Source organism: Leucoraja erinacea, chromosome 10, assembly GCF_028641065.1.
Source record: "Leucoraja erinacea ecotype New England chromosome 10, Leri_hhj_1, whole genome shotgun sequence".
Lineage (NCBI taxonomy): Eukaryota > Metazoa > Chordata > Chondrichthyes > Rajiformes > Rajidae > Leucoraja > Leucoraja erinaceus.
In genome coordinates, this window is record NC_073386.1 from 47,079,243 (window position 1) to 47,104,973 (window position 25,731).

A 25,731-nucleotide genomic window follows, 5' to 3' on the forward strand; every position below is an offset into this window, starting at 1 on the left:
AAACCAGCACCTGCAGTTCTTTCTTACATACATAATGAGTTAACCATTGAGAGGCAATATTTCAGCAAACATTAGTCAGAGAACTCATAACAATGAAGCTACACATGTTCAACATGCCAAAGACCAAAACAGTTCCACAGTAGGTAGATGTTCAATAACCATGAAAAATGTGTTTATTTTGAGGCATTTTCATTTATTTTGAATTTGTTTCAAGATGATTGAAATGCAGCATACTTTGATTTGTGAGTGGCATAATAATAAACAGCGGTGCTATTTCTGGCTCCTTCCACTGCCGTCTCATTGGGATAGTTGTGTAGATGGCAGTCAACTACCAAGCAGTTATATATTTGACAAGAAAAAGTGAACCACTTACATCACTTCTGCTTTTCGTGTTCATCTTGTTACAAATGTTGACCTCGCTGTCATCGTCCGTCCTGAAAAGGACACAATCAGTGGAAGCCATCACTTGTTGCAATAGATGATGGTGGTAGCAGAATTAGCTCAAGATACTTCCAGTTTCCAGCCCCGTGACGTGGACGCTTCTGCTACAGAGCCCACAAAAGGATAAAGAACCACAACAATTTAAAAGTTACAAACACCAGTTATAGGTTGAAAGCTTATCTTCCATCTATTTAGACCTTCTTCAGTGTCCAATTAAAAAATACTGTGATATATAGCTTAAATGGTAGTGTGAGCCAATGCTCACTATACAATTCACTTGAGTTTATTTCTCGGAGTTCCAAATAAGCAGCCCGGTTTGCTCTACCGCCTGAAAACCAATATGAACCCTATACTGTGTATGAAGGAACTGCAGATGCTGGTTTAAACCAAAGAAAGACACAAAATGCTGGAGTAACTCAACGGAACAGGCAGCATTGACCCATTCCTTCTCTCCAGAGGTGCTGCCCGTCCCCCGCTGAGTTACTCCAGCATTTTGTGTTTATGAACCCCATACTGTTCTGTGTCATATGTGCCAGGAATTTCTAAGATTTGCTCTATATTAAATATAAAGGTTGTGAGTCAGAAGATTGGAGAGGGAGAAGAGGGTTGAGGATGGGGTATGAATAATGATCAGTTGAGATGCTGTAATTATAATTTCTGCTACTCAGTTTGAGTGTGATGCTGCTGAAAAATCTTGCAATAATGTTTAGGCACACGTATGAAAAGGGGCTCTGAAGCCAACTATTGACAGGCCAGAAGTTGTTGATTAATGACTTTGCAACGTGCAAAAGCCTTTTTATTATCAAAACTCTATCTTTCTTGGAATGATCATTTTCATAAAAACTGTTCATTTTAGAGAGCCAAATAATTATAAAAAGTACAATATTGACATAATGCAAATTCCATGTAATTGCTAATGCTGCCTCTTCACAACTTGAGCACAACATTTCCCAATACCAACCCCTAAAAGGTTACTTGGTTTAAGCTGCTTCAATGGGTCAGGCAGCATCTGTTGAGGAAAATGGACAGACAGTGTTTTAGGTTTGGAAGCTGTAAAATGTTTTGTGATTTTCTATCGGCAATAGATGCTGTCAAAGAAAAATTAATTCTTCCAGAGAGTTGTGATTTCTACATGTTATTAACTTGCTGCTGAGTTCCCATACCCATGTTCTATTGTTCCCATACCCAGTGTTCTATTGTATTTGCTTTGCAGTTCGTATCCTGGGGAAGGTGAGCGAAAGTCTGGGGAAAATCTGCTGTGTTCGTCCACATGTTGAACGCTTCACCTTTGTGGGTAAGTGCGTCATTTATTTTGCGTAAAAACAGACACCTGATCAGGCAAACATTCCTGGTGCTTGAACATCCAGAATTACTCTAGAGTGAGGGCTGCACCATATTAAATAGCCTTGTTCAAAGCATTTCAAAGCTTAAACAGAGAACATTAAACTTGCCCACAATTAGGCATTTAAAATGACAAAAACATAATTGTATTTTCAAATTTTGAAATTTGGTTTTTGGCTGGGGACCATTTCCAATATCAAGAAATTGTTCCTGAGTCAGAAGTACAAAGGTCATATTACTGATCTGTGCAGATGGGCACACATGGAACTACAGATGCAACATTCTTGAGCAAAACACAAAGTACTGGAGTAACTCAGCAATCCAGGCAGCATCTATGGAGATGCTGGAAGATCGAAGGTACACAGAAATGCTGGAGAAACTCAGCGGGTGCAGCAGCATCGATGGAGCGAAGGAAATAGGCTGCACCCGCTGAGTTTCTCCAGCAGTTGTGTGTACCTAGCATCTATGGAGGAACTGGATTGGAGATGTTTTGGATTGCGACCCTTCTTCAATGTCTGAAGAAGGGTCTTGTCCTGAAACATCACTTATCCCTTCCTTCCAGAGATGCTGCCCGACCTGCTGAGTTAATCCAGCACTTGTGTTTGGTATAGATAGACAGATGAGTTGTAGATAATAACACAAAACATAATAAGAAGCATTGGTTAAATGTTTTACGGGAGCTCCAAGCTCATTAGAAATCCAACTTGAAAAGCGATTCATAATGTACTGCCTAATGTGTATGTGTTTTCAGTTGGCTTCTGAGATTTTGTTGCACGTGAAGTCTTGTGGTTATGGTTAAAGTGTGTTGGTTTAATGTTTCCATAGAAAAATCGGTTGGATTCATGAAGGGTAGTTGGCCATGTAAAATGTTGAAGTAAATTCTGGCATAACACAAATATTCACCACACAAATATTCATAACGAATAAAATATTCATAACTCCCCCCTCGACTCCATTCAAGGATCCACTCAGCCGTTCCAGGTGTGACAGAGGTTCACCTGCACCTCCTCCAACCTCATCTATTGCATCTGCTGCTCTCGATGTCAGCTGATCTACATCGGTGACACCAAGCGCAGGCTTGGCGATCATTTCGCCGAACACCTGCGCTCGGTCCACAATAGCCTACCTGATCTCTCGGTGGCTCAGCACTTCAACTCCCCCTCCCATCCCAGACCTTTCTGTCCTGGGCCTCCTCCATGGCCAAAGTGAGCACCACCAGAAATTGGAGGAGCAGCACCTCATATTTCACTTGGGCAGTTTATATCCCAGCGGCATGAACATTGACTTCTCCAATTTCCGGTAACCCTTATTGTCCTCCCCTTCTCAGCTCTCCCTCAGCCCTCTGGCTCCTCCTCTTCCTTTCTTCTTCCCGCCCCCTACTCTACACCAGTCTGAAGAAGGGTTTCAGCCCGAAACGTTGCCTATTACGCCCCCCTACCCTACATCAGTCTGAAGAAGGGTTTTGGCCAGAAACGTTGCCTATTTCCCTCGCTCCATAGATGCTGCCACACCCGCTGAGTTTCTCCAGCACTTTTGTCTACCTATTCATAACCTCCTCCTGGTTCACTGATAATTTGCCATTGTTTTTATAGTTCTCCAAGTCTGCCACACCCTACCCAACTCAGCCAAATGGTTCCTTTACCCTCAAGCCATGTCTCACTTTATTTACCATTGTTAGATCAACAATCAATCAGAATTAAACCAAAATGAACATCCGGAACAGAGAGAGAGAAAGCTGTAACATTGCATAATGTTCTGACTAATATAAGAAACACATCCTCTGACTCACTGAACAATTCCACTGAGACTTGCAACATATTCAGTGCATTTTCCACATATAACAGGAAATGTTGTGTGCAGCCGATTTGCTAAACGATTGCCATGGAGATGATTCCATGATATAAAAGGAGGCAATTCAACGTACGGACAGAGGCCAGCTAAAGGACTGACAATGAGCCTCAGAAAAATGCTGTTGGCCTTTTGATTAAAACTTTTACCAAAATCCAAGCATTTGGCTAATCCACAAACACGCACTGATTCCTTGTGCAATAGTCGCCAAATCTAATTGTTTCCTACATTCTGCAGTCCCAAAAAGCATTTCCACATCATTTATTACACAAAGGAAAGCCTGTGTTTTTTGTTTGCTGTCTAATATGATACTGCAAGTACTGCGTTAATCTACATTACCCTTAAGCAGCCGTGTTATTGGAACTCCCGCTCACCAAAGCATCCTGAAAAACATATTTTGATACCATATATCTCTGGATATATTCAAGTTTTATAACACAGGCCTTGTGATCCTTTTCAATGTATTAGAATTTATACCACACTTCAGAGAATGTCACAATGGTATATTAACAAATTAAGGGTCAAATTCTGGCAGTCCGACAATAAGACTTTAAACTTTTTACAAATATGTTCCAGTTTCCAGCATCCTGAATAAATGTTGGGAAGCTGCAAGCAATCTTCCCATGGAAAGACAAGACAAACATCTGTTTCAGGTTTACCAAGCGCAACTGCCCGAAGAAAGCTGAAGAGCAGTCTTAACATAACCCGCTGTGGACCTTGGACATGTTCTTGGTCACTCTAATGCTATAATGCTGTAACACTATATTCTACACTGGTCCAGATGGTGGGCTGATTGATGATAGATAGATGTCATCTTCTTGAGGCAGTGTCTCAAGTAGATGCTCTCAATGGAGGGGCGGGCTGTTTACATAATGGACACTCACAATGTGAGAACTCTACATGTGGAATCTTTCCTCAATTTAGGTTTTGATGTATTTATCTCTTTGCACCATGTGTGATTGTGTACGGTTCGCCGGGATAGCACGCAAACAAGGCTTTTCATTGCGTCTCAGTACATGTGGCAATAAGCAATACCAAATGTTTGACTGCACAATATGTATTCTGGAATTGAGGAAGAAAACTGATTTTGTGCAGTGTGTCCAATAAGAAGTGTTGAGTTTCCCAGTTCATAGTAGAATTCTAGCCTCAGCCATAAAAAGGGTATTGAGGCAGATTAATCCCCCTTTGTTTCCACAACAGATACTATCATGTTGAACGTACCTGTAATAAAGCAAGCAGTGCAACAGTGTCGCACTGCAACAGTGCTATCCTTTTCCAAACTAGGTTGTTTTGAACTACATAATATTCATTTTCAGAGTAATTGTAGAAATAGGAAAGAAATCCAAAATTTTAATAATAATCATAACAACATCCAAAAGTAGATTGCGAAGAGATCCTGCGTCCAATATTGCCATATTGTGAGCCTCCATCACAGGCACAGCCCTCCTCTCCATCAAAAGCATCTACATAGGGAGCTGCCTCAGGAAGGTGACATCTATCACCAAAGATCCCCCACATTGTAGGCAATGTCCTTTTGTCACCGTTACCATCAGGCAGGTGGTGCAGAAGCCTGAAGTGCCACACCACCAAGTCCAAGATCAGCTACTTACCTACAACTATCAGGCTCTTGAACCAATCTACACAACCCTAACCCTAGCTCGCTGGAACATTGCAGCACAAGTCATGCACTACTATGGGGTTCTATCGCAAAATGTTTTTGCATTTTGTCCTTTTATTTTGCACAGTCATCTTTCTTTCAGAATTTTGTGTAATTTATGTATAATTTGAGTTATTTGTGTCTGTCTGAGTCCATGTGCTTGTGATGCTGCAGCAAGCAAGATTCTTACCTTTTTAATTTTTAATAAACATTAAAGGTGAGATTTTATGCTTTGAAACTTGCCAATAGTACATAACAGGATATTTATCTTCCATTTGTTGTAGCTGACTGGAGATCAGGTGCTGAGGCCCAGTATTTCAAAAGGTCTTTTCCATCTTTTCCAAAGAGATTCCCATCCATTTAAATGGGGATAATCTATCTATATTACTAAAACTCTGATCTTGACCGCTTTTAGCACACCGTGCTGCGATTTCCTACAGAACGCCGCCACATATGGCCGTCATTTTTGGGCACCTCGCTCAGAGCCCCCCTCCGCCTTACGGGTGCTGAGGATTTTTCCCATCGATGACAAATCAGAGAGATATTAATGTTTTTTAAAAATTCACCATTCTCCCTGCTGCCCCTGCTGGAGGGAGGGGAAGGGACGATAAAACCAGGAAGTGGTGTGCCTCACTCAGTCTCTGCAAGATGGATGAAGCCAAGGGTCACGTCTATCTGAGTTCTGAATAACACTGAACAAATGTCTACACAACTGTGAGTCCCCTTAATGTGGTTTGAAAATGAAAATATGGTTTGTTTGAAGTAAAAAGGCACTGCCTGCAAATGGTTGTTTGGGTGCTTTGGCTTGAAGTTGAAAGGCACTACTTACTGCAAATGGTGCCTTGGGAGCTTTGGCTTGAAGTTGAAAAGCACTACTTACTGCAAATGGTGGCTTGGGTGCTTTGGCTTGAAGTTGAAAGGCACTACTTACTGCAAATGGTGGCTTGGGTGCTTTGGCTTGAAGTTGAAAGGCACTACTTACTGCAAATGGTGGCGTGGGTGCATTGGCTTGAAGTTGAAAGGCACTACTTTGCAAATGGTGGCATGAAGTTGAAAGGTACTACTTACTGCAAATGGTGGCTTGGGTGCTTTGGCTTGAAGTTGAAAGGCACTATTTACTGCAAATGGTGGCTTGGGTGTTTTGGCTTGAGGTTGAAAGGCACTACTTACTGCAAATGGTGGCTTGGGTGCTTTGGCTTGAAGTTGAAAGGCACTACTTACTGCAAATGGTGGCTTGGGTGCTTTGGCTTGAAGTTGAAAGGCATTACTTACTGCAAATGGTGGCTTGGGTGCTTTGGCTTGAAGTTGAAAGGCACTACTTACTGCAAATGGTGGCATGGGTGCTTTGGCTCTAAGTTGAAAGGCACTACTTACAGCAAATAGCGGCTTGGGTGCTTTGGCTTGAAGTTAAAAGGCACTACTGCAAATGCACACTTCCTGTTTGCACTGTACATTGATTTAAAATACAACGCTACCACTTACGGCTGTGAATTTTGGCCATCTTACTCAGTCCCCCTCCGCTGAGCAGGTGCGGAGAATTCTTCCTATCAATGAAAACTAAAAGTGTTATTAGTGTTTAAAAAATGTTGAGAATCTCTCTCCTGTCAATCACGCCATGAAAGCCACACCTTTTCCGGTGGGAGGGGGAGGGGTTATAAAACCCGGAAATGTGGGTGTGTCTCTGCATGATGGGTGAGGGAGAGGTGACGACGCTGTCTGTGCTGTGAATCAACTGAACACACTGAATGTCCACTGAACTGTGAGTTTGGTGTTTTGTGTGGTTTTATGGTGGTTTCACCCTGCATGAAATGGTATGAAGCTGCATTTGAATTTGGTGGCCTTGCACCCTGCTTGAAGTGGTATGAAACTGCACTTGAATTTGGTGGCCTTGCACCCTGCTTGAAGTGGTATGAAACTGCACTTGAATTTGGTGACCTTGGATCCAGCTTGAAGTGGTATGAAACTGCACTTGAATTCGGTGGACTTGCACCCTGCTTGAAGTGGTAGGAAACTGCACTTGAATTTGGTGGCCTTGCACCCTGCTCATAGTGGTAAGAAACTGCATTTGAATTTGGTGGCCTTGCACCCCGCTTGAAATGATAGGAACATGGATTTGAATTTGGTGGCCGTGCACCCTGCTTGAAATGGAATTTCAAGGAATAGTCATGAGTCAACTGCCAGCCCACCAGCCGTGAGTGAGCTGCCAGCAGATCAGGCTTGAGGGACTGAGCTGCCACCCCAAGAACCCATACCAGCACTCCAGAAAGCCCCCCCTCTGGCCACCAATATTGGAATTGGTGAAGAGGTGGAATATTGCGTCCGGGGACCAGCCCTCCCATGTGAACATGGGACCAAACGGGCCCCACTTACTCTAGTATTGGATGGATGCTTGGTCTAGAAATGTATCTACATTGTTTTTTAATATATTCAACAACATAGTCACTGCAGCCCCTGTGGGAGGGAATTCCACAATTCATCCCCCTCCATCTGGGTGAAGAAGTTGCTCCTTGTCATCTATACCTGTCCTATAACCTGAGATTGCGTTCCCTACCCACCCATTGTCCACCCTGCCCCTCACCACACCACTAATTCTTGGGCATCTTTCTAGTCCAGTCAGAATTTTGGATTTTTTAAATATATTTTGAATTATATCTCCTCTTATTCTTGAATACAGACCTAAACTGTAATTTGCGATTTCTTCACATATGGCAGTGCCATCTCAGGTGCCAGAAATTAAAATATACTGCACTCCCTCCATGGCAAGTATGACCTTGCCTAGGTGAGGAGACCAAAACTGGGCACAATAACATTGGGATAGGCTCACCAACACCTGCATAATTAGTAATAGTATAATACAGCTCAGAAATAGGCCCATCAGCACAACTCATCTATGCAAACCAAGTTGTGTACCTGAGCTTGTCGCACCTGCCTGGATTTGACCCATATCCCTCTAAATCTTTCCTATCCATGTGCCTGTCCAAAAGTATTTTAAATGCTGTCATTGCACCATTCCTCACAACTTCCTTCTGCAGCTTATTCCTGTGGAATCACCCTCTGTGTGAAAAAGTTGTCCCTCTCGTCCCCTTTAAATCTTTCCCCTCTCACCTTACATCTTATCCTTCCAATGATAGACTACCCTACACTGGGAGAAAGACGCTAACCTTATCTCTTGTACTCATGATTGTATATACCTCTGTAAGGTCATTTGTCTTTTGGCAATAGAGTGTGGAAGGGTTGTCATTCTGAATGCAAACAACCTTTAATAACAGTCTTTTACTGATTATGTCTCTACTTCAGATGAAAATGCAAACCTGGGTACGGCCATGAGATACGAAGAGATTGGTGAGTGTAATAATTTGCAGCTGAGTTTTAACATAGGTCACGATTCTTCTTTTTAGAAACATTGCATGAATTCAGTTGTAATTATCATGGGGACAATGCCTGGTAAAACACTGACAATGCCAAGATCCTCTTGAAGCCATTTCCTACCGAGTGTCCACAGACTGCAAGTTTGCAACATAAATAAAGCAGTTTCCCATGTTGTTGCAGTCCTATCTTCAAGCTGTTTAAAATGAACAGTTGGATTCCTGCTTTCTTCCTGCTTGCCTTCAAAATGCTTTGTCAAATCTCTGGTTTGCATGAGCACAATACTGGGATGGCTTCTTCCATTAACTATGTTAGTTGTAATCCTTCAGAAGTTAGTTATTTCCCAATGTTTGCAGACAACATATGATCTAGAAGTTCCAAATTCAGTTTTGGGGTGAGTTATTGAGTTATCATATCGGGGAAGGATTAGGAAATGAACATTTAATTGAGTAGAGAGACAGTGATTTGGGATTATATCATTTTTGACATCTAACACACCTTATCGTTTCAGCAGCAGAGAGAACCTCAATTCACTGCTATTTTAATGGATTATCCATCTCTTACAGTTTAGTCGCTGCTTGACTTCCACTGGCATATTTTTAGAGATACAGCACGGAAACTGGTCCTTCGGTCCACTGAGTCCGCACCGACCAGCATCCCCGCACATTAACGTTGTCCAACACACACTAGGGATAATTTTACATTTATACCAAGCCAATTAACCTACAAAACTGCATGTCTTTGGTGTGTGGGAGTAAAACGAAGATCTCGGTGAAAACCCACGCAGGTCACGGGTCACGGGGAGAACGTACAAACTCCACACAGACAGCACCCATAGTCACGATCTAACCTGGGTCTATGGCGCTGCGGGACAGCAACTCTACCATTGCTCCACCGTGCCACACTTTGCTTACAGTTCCAATGGTTAGCTGTTTTCTGGAATTGATTGGAGATCCAATACTCTGCATTATGTGAATATTGCTAATGTACATTTTTCCAGCTGCATTGCCTCTGCACAAAATCAATTTGTGTTTGTATTTTTTAACATCTTCAATAAATTAATAATTTTTTTAAAAATGTTTTTAAAAATTGGCACCACATCTGGGTAGTTCTCGTTCTCCTTGAAATCCAGCAAGGGCAAAAGGCACATCGAGTTCGACAGGAAGCAGAATCTTCAGCCTGAGAGCCAGTGTGGGGGAGTTGCCGAGAGATCAAAGAGGGGCCATTGAGGACTACATGGAATACTTTGTAACTGTTGGCTCCCTCTATATGGCTACCCGCTGCATATGTGCATGCAAAACAAAGAATCTCACCGTGACATGTCACATGTGATTTATTCTTTCATTCAAGGTACTGTCTAACAATTTCCAGACTGGAAGTGGAGATACTTGCAGCATATTACAGTTTGCCATTTATCCTCCTGTAAAGGAAGCTCTTTATTCAAAGGGAACAGTCTGTGTTTCAGTTTCTCCTGCCAGAGCTGTTGATCACCATAGCGTCCACTTTATGACAATCAAAATTAAAAGCCACCACAAAATTATTATCCTAAACCACATCTGCTGGACACAAAGAACCCCACGTGCATTCCCTCAATGCTCTGTACGTTAGTCTGCCTCCGTGCTCCTATGCAATTATATAATAGGAGCAGATTTAGGCCATTCGGCCCAACAAGTCTACCATGCCATTCAATCATGGCCCATAGGGGCTGTCCCACTGCGGCGACCTAATCCGCGAGTTCAGAAGAGTTTGCCCTCGACTCATACTCGCAGCATGGTCGACACAAGGTCCTAGGAGGTCTTTGCAACTCTCCTTCATGCTCGAAAGTAGTCCCCGTGTACTCAAGGTCTCAGCTAGGTTGCTCTGTATTTTTCAACATGCTGTTGAAACACACGAGTAAATGAAGGTCGTCATGGAAAAAATCGATTTTTTTTTAACTTGTAGTTTTAGTCGAGGTAGGTCGTGGTAGGTCAGCATGTTATTCGTAGGTAATCGAGGGTAGTCGAAGGTAGTCGTAGATAGTCTTCAACATAGTCGAAGGGTGGGCGAAGCAGATCGTAGGTTGTCGTCTTCACGTCCAATTTTCCCGAAGCTAGTCTTCCACATAGTCAAAGGAGGTCTTCCACATAGTCGAAGGAGGTCTTCAACATAACACTTTTACAAACTCTCCTAAACTCTTCTAAACTCGCCAATTAGGTCACCACAGTGGGACAGCCCCTTATCGCTCCCTCCTAACCCCATTCTCCTGCCTTCTCCCCATAACCCTTGACACCCGTACTAATCAAGAATCTATCTTTATCTGCCTTAAAAAAATATCCATTGATGGCCTCCGCAGCCTTCTGTGGCAAAGAATGCCACAGATTCACCACCCTCTGACTAAAGAAATTCCTCCTCATCTCTTTCCTTAAGGAACATCCTTTAATTCTAAGGCTATGACCTCTAGTCCTAGACTCTCCCACTAGTGGAAACATCCTCTTTACATCCACTCTGTCCAATCCTTTCACTATTCAGTACATTTCAATGTGGCCTCCCCTCATTCTTCTAAACTCCAGCGAGTACAGGCCCAGTGTCGTCAAAACCATTCATCATATGTTAACCTTGAATATCTTTGGCAAGTCTGGTATAGGAGACCGCAGATAGCCTATGGGGTTGTCATCAAGCTGCTGCAGGCTCGGAGGAATGAGCTGGGGATTACTCAGTGTCTGGAAGGGTGGCAGTGAGCTGTGTTGGCAACAGCAAATCATCTGGCAGAGTGTTCCTAGTACCGTCCAGATGAGCACCAAGTCCACGTTTCCCCAGGGCAGTGACTCAGCTCAGCCACAGACAGGTGGCTGCATTTCTCCATAGATGCTCCCTCAGGCACAGTTATCCACGATGCCACAGTCCACATTGCACAAGAATAGCCAGAACTTGTACTGTTGTGAGCAGACGCTGGAGAAACTGCTGCTTGTGTCAGAATGGTAGGCACAGCATCACATCCTATTATAGTCAGAGAGTCATACTGTAAATAGCTCGTTCTAAGCTCCTCCCAGTCTAGTTTCAGTCAATAAAATACTGAATCAAGCACTTGAGCAACAAAACTTTATTTTGGATAATACAACATATATTCCCCTATAAAATACGTAACCACCGCGGGTTTGATCCTTGTATCTGCTTGGCCAAGCCCTTCTAGCCTCGTGCAAGCAGAGACACTCCAAAAGGTCATGCAGTCCCAAACGTTCTTCCAGAAGATCAACATCGGACCTCATGGGAGCTACCTTTTATAGGTCCCCGAACCTTGAGGGGCCGAAACCACATTGGGGTGGTCTCTATACAGTCCAATAATACATATCAATTAACACAGTACATGATAGACAGTTCCCTAACCCAATAATACAGTAACTAATACATTGTAATCAAAAGGAGCTTCTAGAAGGAAGCTAACATAGCAACATGTGCCCTGGGATTCAGACAGTTCCTCCAAGGCTCAACATTTTAACCAATCAGCAACTATCCAAATAATGTGGCTTTGCAACATTATTTACACTATGTATAGTGTATACTGTATACAGATTGACCCAATCAGTTCCATGCAATTTACACCTTATTGTAAGAATCTGCAGATGTCCCATTCTTTCCATGCAGCTCTTATCTAGGCCACAGATTTTAAAAAAATCTATGTGCATTCACCGTATCAATTCCACTCATCATTTTATATACTCTATAAGATCACCCCATAATTGCCTGCACTCCATGGAATAAAATCCTAGTTTGCCAAATCTTTCCCTATAGCTCAGGTCCTCGAGTAACATTCTTGTAAATCCTCTCAGGCTTTCCAATGTACCAGGCATTTAATTGCGGTAAATCTGCAACCTTCTTATATAGGCCATTGTAAAGTCCTCATCGGATTCCTCTGCAGCAGAACATTTAGTACAAACTGGCAGCCTGGCACCACCCTTGCCCCAATGCTACACGTATGCCACTCGTGTACAGTGTTTCTGTTTGTCCAGATCTCATCTTTGTGGTGCCCTCTGGCCTTGTCTATACTAGTGGCTGTGAATGTAAAATCAAGTAGTGGTCTGCATCACTGTATTCCTGCTTTACCTCCAGTGATTAGTTGGGTACAATTCCTGGGCATTTGAAATAAAATGCAATAAATATTAAGAAAGTAAGAAGGCCAGACTTGGAGCCTCTATAGCATGAGACCCAGAACATGATGTTGATTGAGGAGTGGAGAGTTGGTTTGCGTTTTAGTGTTTGCCTCTCCACTGGCCACAGCCTGGTGTAGCATCTTCTCCATGGAGGTTGTACCTGCCCCCTGTTTGACATTTTGTCAGTGAGTGCCTGCAGTACGTTGGGGTGAAGTTGTGGTCATGGTTGAATAATGCCCAGTGTGTGCGAGTGATGAGATTGTGATGATGTACCTAATGTCACCAATGATTGAGGCCTAATTCCTCGAGATCGTTGATGAAATATGGTCCACTAGCAACCGGCAGGTTATGGCATTTGGAGGTAGTGCTGCGTCTTTCTTAGCTGGTACCAGCTGACTTAAAATTAGTGGGCTGTTAATGTGTTTTACTATATGGCTTTACTGTAGTTACAACATTGTACTGTACATGATTTTTGGTTAAAGACCAACTGCTGCAAATAAAAATTGTTTATGAAATCTTCTCATTCATGGGATGATTGTATAAGCCTGAAAAACAGCACAACAACCTCTTGCAGCTTTATTCATGATGATACCTTGAAACTTTCCATAGGGACCAAATCCGAGTGCCTAGGGGACCTCATTAAAACCACTATAACATACAAGGCTTATCCCCTGTCGTACACCTCAAATGGAGACTGCAATGCAGTGAACATAAACCTTGGAGCCTGCTGAATCCCACGTTATATCATCCTTCTGTGTTTCTCAGGCAATGCTGGCTCCTGCATCAACAACAATGAACGGCTTCTCTAAGAGATGCAGGCTGGCTTTACACGTTACAGGCTAGATTTAGCCAAAGCTGAAAATGCCTGCAATTTGCACCTTTGCCGACAAATGTGGTGATCTTACCCCTAACTGATTTCAAATGATTAATTCCTTCCTTTACATCTGGAGGAGAGTTGCACTTGGTATGAATCAGATAATCACGGCTCTGTATTGTGACTCAGTCTGCTGAGCTGTGCCCACGGAACAAGGTTAACATGCTGAACCCTCAAATTTAAACACTCATCCATAAGCAAACATTGCACACTCAGTTGTTTAAAAAAATGATTGAACTCCTGTATAAACCTGCTGCCGAGACAGTCCTGAATGCATTATGGTGGGAATTGTGATTATACAGTTAAGTCCAGATCCTGAAGCAATTAGCTGGAGACATAATTTTAAAATCAGTTAATTAAATTATACAGAATATTTTTTTTAAAAGTACCATTAATGTGACCATGGAATAGCAAAATCCCTCTGGTTCGTTCATGTTCAATGTGGAAAAGCTCTGCTGTCCTTATCTTGTCTGACTCTTCACACCCACGACCAGTCCTGGGACTGGGCCAAAATGGCCATTCACATGTCCTGGGTGAAGCATCCTATAGCTTGCTCCCATTTATAGTTCTATTTGTGCCCAGATAAGGGAGGGTGTGATGCCCACACATACACGGGAGGCCTTGCATGAACATGGTTCTGGAATATATCATTAAAATCGAGTGGTCATTTATTTTTCCATTTTTTTGGCAAAATAAAACTATTTTGGAACAGAAATACAAAAAAAATCAGTTTATTCTAAAATGGCCCAAGTCGACCACATCACACCATTTGCTATGGCAAATCAAACACCACTCTGACTGCAGCAGCTTAATAAAGCATTGAAGAGTGTTGGAATGGGCACTCAGTGTTGGTTTAGCTGGTGTGAACGTACCTAATGAGTGAGTAAAGAACTCAATGTTGCCCTATAGAAAGCAAAAGAGTACAATGGTTAAAAAAAGGAAAATCCTTACTGTGCATTATTGGTTGTCTTCTCGTTGCTCTATTCTGTTGAGTACACACAAAAAAAGATAAATAAAGATATTGTGGACTAAGTGAAGGCAATTCCTAAACTTCCCTCATCTTTTCAGGCTCATGCAGAACTTCCCCTGCATATATTATTTGATGATTGTGCATTCAACGTAAAGCCCCTGTGTTTGGAATAACATATTCCCCAGTGTAAAATACTATCTTAATTCATCTTCCAACTGTGTAGAGCTCCGGATTTTGTTGCTGTGTGGGAGTGACTTGCTGGAATCCTTCTGTATCCCAGGTCTGTGGAATGAGGAAGATGTAAGTACCCCTTCCTGCGATAACCGATCTCGTTGTTATGTTTGCAGGGTTCTGGAGAAATAATGGTTGAACTTACCATAGGGAGGGTATTTTGACTTTGTGCCTCTTGTTGAAAGAGTGTTTAGAAAAGAAAGTGTAAATATTATACTCAAAATACCTGCCTGCAAAAAAATGTCTGTCTTTCACTTATCACCATTCCTGATAGTCTAGACAAGATGGGGGAACACCTCCAGCATAGCCCACCTTGTGCTACTCTTTTCAAGCTGCTTTTAGCACAGTTACCAAGATTATTCAAAGCTGTGCAATATGCTTCTCTAGTTTGCCTTTTATCCACGTGTATGTACAAGATAAAAATGGGAATTAAAACTTGTGACTTATTTTGGCCATCTGCCTCATTCAGTTCCTCATGCATCGAGCTCTTAGTACAGGTCACATCCACAGTTAGAGCAGTTTGCGTAGCATATATTTACCCTTCGGGAATTCACAAATAACCAACAAAAAATATTGAGTTACGGAATAACAAATTAAAAAAGAATAAATGTCCACCCATAACATTTATCTGAATATGTAAAAACTGTTTTTCTCCTACTTCTGCACTTGATGTGTTATGGAAAATGACAATATGACAACTTTTTTATATGATATTTTTTTGATGAGTTTTGTGGAAAATGACAATATGACAACATGACAACAATATGACCCCCCCTCCCCGCGGCTACAAACTGTCTGCATTAATGTTGGCTGGTATTTTGAAGTCATAAAAATACATGACTATTCCTTGCAGTGATCTAGATGATTGTGATTGTAATTGTACCTTGAAATTTCTCTCCTCAGGTGGAAGTGATAGTTGGTGATTTTGGAATAGTGGTTGTCCCACGAGACAATGTAGACACGGACAGGATCCTCAATCATTCCTCGATGCTTCGCAAATACAAGGTAAGCCCTTGCCATTTTATTCTGAGATGTTCTCCTGAAATAATTGTCCTGGTTATTTGATAGATGTAAAACTATTTTACAGTGAAGTGCAACGGCATGGTTTTGATAAGAAATATTTAAACAACAAAATTGGTGGTTGCAATGAACTCAAACCTGGTAAAAAAAAAACAGGTAATAACTACTTTTATAATACAGTGAGCAAGTACAGCAATTTCACTTTTTATAACAATATGGAATAGAAAGAAGGGCTTCTGCAACTTTACCAATCTGTTCTTATTCGTATTTCTTAATTCTTCTTATCTGTTCTTATATCATACGTTTGTCTGTGCAAAGGATAGAATATTGAAGATGATTGCACAGCCATGAATGGCCCCAAAACACTTGTGTGCTATTAATAATCCTAAAGTCACAATGCACACATCGTATACTGCTAACCAATGCCAAAGAATCAGAAACATTTAATACATTGACATCTGCACCACAATACCCCAAAACAATTAACATTAGTGTAACAGAATATAAATGAACCAAACCTGTCCATGAACTGTTGCCAGCAGTCAAATGTGTCTGATGCATGACACTAAATCAGATAGAACATATCTCAGATTCATCCTCATCACTCCGAGATGAGAGTGTGTTAATTCTGAATTCACAACAAACTTTGTTCTGCAGCATTGACATTGGTAGTAATAAACTCAAGATTGTGAAGATTTATAGATTTAGTTGCATCCGATTTATATTCGTTGATTCTGGTAAAAAGCATTTCATATTTTCTGCTCTTCAACAGGATAACATTCTTGCTGTAAAGGATGATACTAATCACCCCATGTCTGTTGTCAGTTCTACCAAGAGCAGGTATGAATCTTCTTCTTACAACTGGATAGAAGCTGATCTATTTCATGTGTTCAGTGAATTTCATGGTTATTTCAAATCACCCACAATTTGTGTGAGGATGCTTTATCTTTTTCTTTGGTCAGGATCTGGGTATTGCTCATAGGAACTCATTTTATGCCCATATTAATTGTCATTTAAGAATCAAGCATATAGTGTTGATGTAACCAAACCTCGGGAGGCGGGACTCTTCACCGGATAATAATAGTTAGCAATGACATCCGTCGCATTGGTGAATGTTGACAGTTGACTGATGAGGTGGTACAGATGCACAATAGAAAGCATGCTGGCAGGTTGCATCACAGCCTGGTTTGGGAACAGCTTTGCCCAAGATCACTAGAAATTACGGAGAGTTGTAAATGTAGTCTGGTCCATCACACAGACCAGACTTCCCACCATTGACTTCATCTACACTGTCTCAGAAAAGTAGTCAACTTCATCAAAGACATGTCCCATCCTGTTCATTCTTTTTTTCCTTCTCCCATCCGGCACAATTTATGGAAGCTTGAAAGCCTACATTGGCAGACTCAGTAATAGTTTCTCCCTCTGTTACCTGGCTTCAGAATGGTCCTTCCATTAGCTAGAGTACTGTCCTATTCACCTCCACCCCATTGTGGATATTGGAACTGATGCGCTACATTGCGAAGAATATATTCTGCACTCTGTATCTTCCTCTTTGCTCTATCAATTGTACTTGACTTTGACTTGATTGTATTTATGTGCAGTATATCAAATCTATCTGGATAGCTTGCAAAACAAACCTTTTCACTGTATCTCAGTATAGGTGACAATAATAAACCTAAACCTAATCAGCAAATTGGATTAGTTTTCAGTTTTATGTATAACGTGGTGCAATTTTTCATATGTCTTGGAGAAAAATTGAGAGAATCATGTAAATCCACATCCATCAGCATGTTACAGTCTCAATATTAATTCAGAATCTTAAGATAGTGTAGATGTACAAGTCAATCATCTGTTCTTCTTGCTGGGTGAAAATCCCAATCTTGAAAGGGAAAGCTTTGCAATTAAATGAGATGGTGTAAACTACATTTACAACTCCCTGCAATTTCTAAAGGTGACTTCATTTCAAATCTTCTCTCTCTTGCTCTCAATTATACCAGAAAACAAATTAACAGTAAAGTTAGTGGACATATTTAGGCAACAAAATGAATTTATCACTCAACTGCATTATGACTAAACATTTGTATTTGTATCTGACAGACTTGCTTTGCAACATGGTGATGGCCACGTGGTGGAATATTTGAACCAGCCAGTTATTGATTACGTCTTGCAGAATCAGCTGTACATCAAGACATCTGGATAAAGTTATCCAGTGAAGACCAGAAAGCACAGCTTGCAATCTCCCTCTCAGTAAAACTGTACCACTACTCCTCTGCTTACATGTCCAGAGCTTCTCGTGTCTGCCATTCCCACTGTACAAAACGAGTCGAAGCTCTACTAACAGAATGCACTGTGTGAACTGCATATACAACTTCTTGTGTCTTTTCCTTTGTGCTCCCCTCTTTCAATTTTTTGTGCTGATCTTCCTATTGTTCCAGATTACCAAAATCAATAACTATTTCTGCTTTTTTCACTAGTGTTAGAATTACATATGTTTCTTTGCGACAAATTCCTAATCTCTTTGTGCTGCTTGCAAATTTAAAACAACTTGGTTGTATGCCTTCTGGATTTGTGATCCAGGACTCGCAGTTAGTAGCATGTCTAGTTCAAAGAACTGCTTCAATGCCTCTGTGTTTGATAAATGTGATAAACTCAAACAATCAATTGTTTTCCATAGAAACTAAATAAGTACTTGGACAATATTACATGTATTCTTGATGTCATAATATGCAAAAGTTATAAAAATATTCATGAATGTTCTGGTGGAATTGGAGTAAAATAAATTGGCATTAATAATATTTTCCGTCTGGAATATGAACATAGGAATTAGTCTCCTTCCTCTGAATTACATTTTGGTTGCTATGGAAAAAATTTAAAAAGTACAACTTTCCTTGCTATTTAATAACAATGCAATTTTTTGGCCAGGCTTCATCTTTTATATAAACTCTGCTGAGTAATGATGGTGAAATTCCAAATAAGTATGGATAAGATCACACTGTGACTTAGGACTATATTTCATTTATATGCAGCAGTAGGAAAGAAGCACAGAAAAACAATTAGTCTGGATGAATCAGGAATTGCATGTTCTGCGTTTCTATGTAACTTGTGTTCAACGAAATTGATCCAATTTTTGCAAGTGGTGTTTAGCTACTGTAATGTTGGAACCAGAAAGCATTCGAGAAAATTTGAAAAAAGGATGGCAGTCATACAAATAATCCTCCCGTACAAACCACGCAATATCTTCAGCCTCGGAAGCTAAATGTTGAAGCAAAGAAGTCTGTATTCTTTTTTGTAGAAGGTTACTAGTTCACAAGTTATAGGAGTAGAATTAGGCCATTCGGCCCATCTAGTCTACTCTGTCATTCAATCATGGCTGATCTCTGCCTCCTACTCCCATTTTCCTGCCTTCTCCCCATGACCCATGACACCCATTCTAATCAATAATTTATCTATCTTTGCCTTTAAAATATCCACTGACTTGGCCTCCACAGCCCTCTGTGGCAATGAGTTCCACAGATTAACTACCCTCTGACTAAAGAAGTTCCTCCTCACCTCCTTTCTAAATGTGCGCCCTTTAATTTTGAAGCTATGACCTCTGGTCCTAGACTCTCGCACCAGTGGAAACATCCTTTCCACATCCACTCTATCTATGCCTTTCATTATTCTGTAAGTTTCAATGAGGTCCCCTCTCAACCTTCTAAACTCCAGTGAGCACAGGCCCAGTGCTGCCAAAAGCTCAGAAAATGCTAACCCACTCATTCCTGGAATCATTCTTGTAAACCTCCTCTTGATCCTCTCCAGAGCCAGCACATCCTTCCTCAGATATGGGGCCCAAATATGAGTTACAAAATGAGTGAGTTGGGATTAGCCTCCTGCTGTTTTCATTTTGCGGTTCACTGGACTGCCAAAACAATTCAAACATGCAATAAGATCTCAGTTACATTGAAACTTGACATCTACTTGACTCCCTGGAACCAAATTTCTCAAATATAATGCTTTTTTAACCAGTAATCCTCTACATTTTGTCAAATGTCATTGTAAATTGAGATATATTTTATCAATCTTTTTATCCAATTCTGCTATGGAGATTTTCATGTTCACTAGTAATCTCAGATCTTTACACTTTCCAGGACATTGAAAGAAACTTATTTCAGATTAAGGTTTATATTGTAGGGTACTTTTAATTGTAGGATTAATTCCAGGGTTTTTATGATTTCACATGACTGTGAACCTTTTGAGTTCCAGTTCAACTTCAATCTTGTCTACGTTAGGCCCAACGTGAAAGAACGATGGTCAGTTTTGAGGGCTAGTTATGAAGCAGTTGTGAATCTTATGAAAGGAATATTGAACAAAACACCGAAAATGGAAAGACAGTAGCGCAGGAATGTACACGGGACAAAAGTGTATGCAGATTTCTGAAGCTAGCTTTCACAGGTTAGATGGGATAAATTCCAACTCAAGACCTAGTCCTCGTCTCCCTTCAGAGAGTAAAACTAAACAACTCCAAGTCACTACAACAATATAGAGGAAAATCATACGAAAGGCGTGATTCTCTCCAAAATGACCATCTTAGTGACAGAAGTTGATTATTAGTTCTTGCTTCATTCTGTTATTTTACTGCAGAAATATCTTGAACTGACTCTCTCTCTCCATCCCCTCTCCCTTCCCAGTTCTCCCACCAGTCTCCCTGTCTCGGACTACATTCTATCACTGTCCCACTCACTCCCCTCACATCAGACTGAAGAAGGATCTCGACATGAAACGTCACCCATTCCTTCTCACCAGATGCCTGCCTGCCCCGCTGAGTTACTCCAGCATTTTGTTGTCTACCTCTTCAACTGACATGTCACGTTTATTGTGATATGCACATGGATGGTGAGATACAGGTACAATGAAAATCTTGCTTGCAGCAGCATCACAGACACATAGACTCAGACAACAGAGAACCTTTGCTTTTAACAGTTGATTTTTTGATTCTTGCCGCTATTGTATTAAATACACCTGGTTGTTTAGTCACAAAATTAGTTTTCATTACTAAATACCCTGCCCATTTAGTCTTCCCCAAAAAGACTTGCTAACAAAGAAATTGTGTATTTATGTATTCTGTTAATAATTGTGCATAGCTGTCAGATGTATCCTTTAATGTACAGTGTGTGACTTCTCTCTGTTCACTGTTGTCTAGTGTCCAACACCATTAGTAGTTTAACCTTTAATGTCGCACGATTGTCTCTCTAATGCACAGATTCTTCGGCAAATATAATGAAAGGGTTCTATATCACTTCCCTGATGTTTTCATTTTACTGTCATTCAAGAATAATACTGTAATGATGTGTGCTCAATTTGAGAGCTGTAAGTTATCTAAATGCATGCTTTCAAGATTCTCCAGTAGGATGTCATTTTTTAACTACAAAAAACTTCATAGAACAAAAGACTCTACCTGCTGGTATAATGCTGGCTGAGATCCATGTCATGAGTTCCATATCTTTCATGAAACAGATTCCAATTTCCCAATTTGAAATTCATCATTTCTAGAAATGGCAATGTAATGGCACTTCTATATAAAACATACATTTATCAAAATATTGTTTTTTCCTGACCTACAATACAGTCTTTGTTCATAGATCAAGTACAAACAAGAACTAAATAGCTTCATGTCTGGCAGTTCCTTCCCAAGCTCTTGGTTGTGTTTCTGTTTGTAACTTGCACGGGTTTTTTTTAAAAACAGACTCCACTTTTATAACGTTTTTTTATAAGCCTGTGATAATAATCTAGAAGCTTAAATTCTTTTCAATAAATGTTTCTGCATGATTAGCAGCACAGGTATTATCCGGGGCTGGAAAATGTAACCCGTTCATATATAAGGCACAATGGAATTTGTTTAACAGAGAAGATGAACATAAAAAAACAATAAGATGCTGCTACCTCCTGGATTTGGATAATTTAGCACCCTTGTTTGATAGCTCTTTTGTTCTGAGAAATGAATTAAATAATTTCCACAAAAACTAAAAAAAATATTTGTTTTCTTGTGCTGGCAATACACATGTGTAATCCCCCATCTGCACCCAACCCCCTCCCCTGCTCTGGTGGTCATTCAGTGGTCAGTGCGTACTTTTGTATTCGTTACTTTTTTGTTTAAAGATACAATATAAATGACTCTAATTTAGTGGACAATATCTTTTGATTGTGCTTCTGGTATTTGTGACATCTCCCATGATGTATTGAACTGTTTGTAGGTGTGAACCAATGTGGATAAAGATTGCATCCAGTGTAGTGTTCAATCCATTGTTGCGTGTCTGAACATCATCTTTTCCCTGTCGCTCCAAACTTTCAAAGGAGTTTTAGAAGACTGTATAGATTAGCTGGAAGCTAAGTGTTTCCTCTGCATCTGGTTCAGGGTGCAACAAACGCATGCGTAATTATAATCACCCGTGTATCTACTTTTATGCAGAGCTCGTTCAAGAGAAAGGGGCAGAAAGCATAAGGACTATTGACTGTTTATCGTTAAATGATTCAGACCATTTGGGAAGGATGCTTTGAGCTCACTGGGTGAGGTAGTGTCTTGGGTACCTTTTTGAACTAGGATGGGTTGAATTACCACTATCTATACCTTTTTTGTTCTATGGTCCATCATCATCGCAAACTTCCTTTTGAACCACCACATGACATTATTATTAGATTTCACCTATTTACCACTTTGCTGCAGAAATGTCACTGCTGGCTCTGTCATAATTATGAAGGTTAATCCTTTGACCCCTGTTTAAATCATGAGCAGTCAGGCAAAAGTGATCTGGTAATTGCCACAATTGAGTAGTTGGGGCAGGTATCTTTAACCAAACAAGCCACAGATAAGTGAGGGTGGCATTTATTCTACATGATTAAGAGTACTGTGTACGGAGCATGTGAACTGTAATGAATTAAAACAATTATTGCTCAGTGTTTTATTTATCTTTCTTTTCTGATATGGAGCCCACCCAAACTCACGCTATTCACAGCATACCATTTGTTTCAGTCTGATCACAGATCAGGTCAACTGCACATTGTTGTCTCAACGTCTTGGTGAGACATTAACCACTCAGTGACCCCTTGGTAACTTCACATATCTTAAAATCTGGTTAATTTTAGAACATTTCCTATTTCTGTGTATTATCTTTAATTATTGATACGTAAGATGATTCGATGATGGACTTAATAGTCAGAAATCAAATATTCTGTTTTGTGTATCATGAACTTTCAAATTATTTCTTAAATTGCTAATAAAATTCCTTGCTGAAAGAATGGGTTATCGGTTATTGTAAAATATTGTGCTTTTGTGCATTGACTGAAAAATATTTGAAGCAAAATAGCTAGATTCATTATTAATCTATTGCCTATAATCCTAAATCTTGCATTGAGAATAGTGGGAAAACGATTCAATCACATACAAAACACGGGCTAAAACAGTTTGGTGAGGGGGAGTGAATCTATGGGTTTTTGTTCTAACGCCAATGTGTAAGAATTGTTCCAATGCAGGTATATTTTTTTTGAAGACACAAGGAACTGCAGATACCATTTACAAAAAAAAACACAAAGCACTGGAGCAACCCAGCGGGTCTGGCAGCATTCCTGGAGGATGTGGATAGGCAGCATTTTGGGTTGGCAGCCTTCTTCAGACTGATAATAGTAAAGTGGAGAAAGCAGGCAGGGGCAGGATGAAGCTTGGCAAGAGATAGGTGGGTACAAGTGAAAGGGGTTTGATTTGCAAATGGGTGGACAAAGACTAGAGATGAAAAGGAAATAAAAGGCTGTGAGAAGGAGAGAAGAGGAGTGACATGTAGAGCCGAAGGGAGAGATGTACAGCAGGTGGAAGGGGATGGGGAAAAGGGGAAAGAGGCTGGGATGATGGGATAATAGATGCGTACCAGGGTGGGGATATGAAAGAGGGGGGGGGGGGGGGGGGGGGGGGGGGGGGGGGAAGGTGCGGGCAGTTACCATTGTTGTAAGCTACCCATGTGGAATATAAGGTGCTGTTCCTCCAGTTTCCTTGTGGATTCACTCTGGTAATGGAGGAAGCGTTAGAGCTGTCCGGTTTCCCTCTACGATCACCCTGCCTGGCGGAGCTTGTGCTCACCCTCAACTACTTCCTTTGACTCATTTCACTCTCTTCAAGTTTAAAGTGTAGCAATGGGCACTCGCTTTTAGTTTAGTTTATTGTCACATGTACTGAGTACAGTGAAAAAAGTACAGAGTACGGTGAGAGAGGGATTCATATGTTTGTCCTCGAACTTCATTTACTGCATTCAGTGCTCCCAATGTGGCCTCCTTTCCAGCGATACCAAGTGTAGATTAGATGACCATTTCATGGCACACTTGCATGGCCTGCTGCATACCCAGGTTGCCCATTATTTTAGCTCCTCTTGCCATTCCAATACCAACCATTGTATCCTGGGCCATTGTCCTTGCCAGAGTGCAGCCACACATATACCACTCAGATAGGTTACAACCCAACAGAATACCACATTTGTTTAGGTAAAATGATCCCCCACCCCCATTTCCCGAGCCTAACACTGCATCCTGCGAAACATTGCGGAAGTTAAGAAGGTCCAGGAAGACATCAGATCCCGCTCTTTTTTACTTTTCCATCACTTGTTTCGCACTCTGAACGGCTCTTTCCCCTAAGCCGTTTGACTGCTGATATTCCGGGATGCTGTTGACATGTTTGAAATCCCAGCATTGGATAAAATCTTTGAAGCTTTGGCTTGTAAATTGTCCTGCATTGTCTGACATGAGGGAGAGAGGGGCCAATAGAAACAGAAAATAGGTGTAGGAGTAGACCATTTGGCGCTTCGAGCTAGCATCCCATTCAATATGATCATGGCTGATCATCCAAAATCAGTACCCTGTTCCATATCCCTTGATTCCATTAGCCCTAAGTGCTATATCTAACTCTATCTTGAAAACATCCAGTGAATTGGCCTCCACTGCGGTAGACAATTCCACAGATTCACAACTCTCTGGGTGAAAAAGTTGTTCCTCATCTCAGTCCTAAATGGCCAACCATTTATTCTTAAACTGTGACCCCTGATTCTGTAATCCCCCAACATCGGGAACGTCTTTCCTGCATTTAGCCTGTCGAATCTCTTAAGAATCTTATATATTTTTATAAGATTTCCTCTCATCCTTCTAAATTCAATTGAATACAAGCCTAGTCGCCCCATTCTTTCATCATATGTCAATCCCGCCATCTTGGGAAATAATCTGGTGAACTTACGCTGCACTCCATCAATAGCAAGAATGTCCTTCCTCAAATTAGGAGACCAAAACTGCACACAATACTCCAGGTGTGGTCACAACAGTGTACAACCCCTTGCTCCTATACTCAAATTCTCTCGCTATGAAGTAGCAATGAGGTAAATAATGAAATATAGTTGGAATATTGATTTAATCATTGGAACATTATTTTCAATTGGGTCTCTGCTATGGAAAATCCAACCAAACTGATAATTGAGAATTGACATGATGGTAAATGCCTGACTAGATTGTGTGTTCAAACTTTGATATAGAATCCAAAGCCATGCCATTCTTACTGCTGAGTGAAATTCTATCATCTGGAACCAATCTGGCATTTGTATTGATGAAGATGATAATTACAAATACAACATTAATTTAAAAATAAAAAGCGAATGTTCATGCAGCAATATGTCTAAATGGAATGCGTTCAAGAATGCCGACAAGTTCATACGACATTTCTGGGAATGTGCTGCGCAGAAAATAGCTGGTTTGATCAGATGCCTTTCATTGCTAGCAGATGGGAATGAATAACAGATGTAAGAGGAATAGAAGACGAAGCTTCCTGTGGACATGTTTACGAGATTGGATTAGC

General features: G+C 40.9%; 1 protein-coding gene across 3 annotated transcripts in view; it reads left to right on the top strand.

Moving 5' to 3' along the window:
- Window positions 1-23,147, top strand: part of nmnat2 (nicotinamide nucleotide adenylyltransferase 2) — a 261,995-nt gene extending 238,848 nt beyond the window's left edge. For all 3 annotated transcript variants that reach the window (XM_055642144.1, XM_055642142.1, XM_055642143.1), the window contains 6 exons: window positions 1,655-1,735; window positions 8,585-8,629; window positions 14,848-14,924; window positions 15,759-15,860; window positions 16,648-16,715; window positions 17,973-23,147. In XM_055642144.1, coding sequence (XP_055498119.1) covers window positions 1,655-1,735; window positions 8,585-8,629; window positions 14,848-14,924; window positions 15,759-15,860; window positions 16,648-16,715; window positions 17,973-18,075 — 476 coding nt within the window. In that variant the 3' untranslated portion in view covers window positions 18,076-23,147. The remainder of the gene's footprint in view (window positions 1-1,654; window positions 1,736-8,584; window positions 8,630-14,847; window positions 14,925-15,758; window positions 15,861-16,647; window positions 16,716-17,972) is intronic.
- The last annotated feature ends 2,584 nt before the right edge of the window (window positions 23,148-25,731 follow it).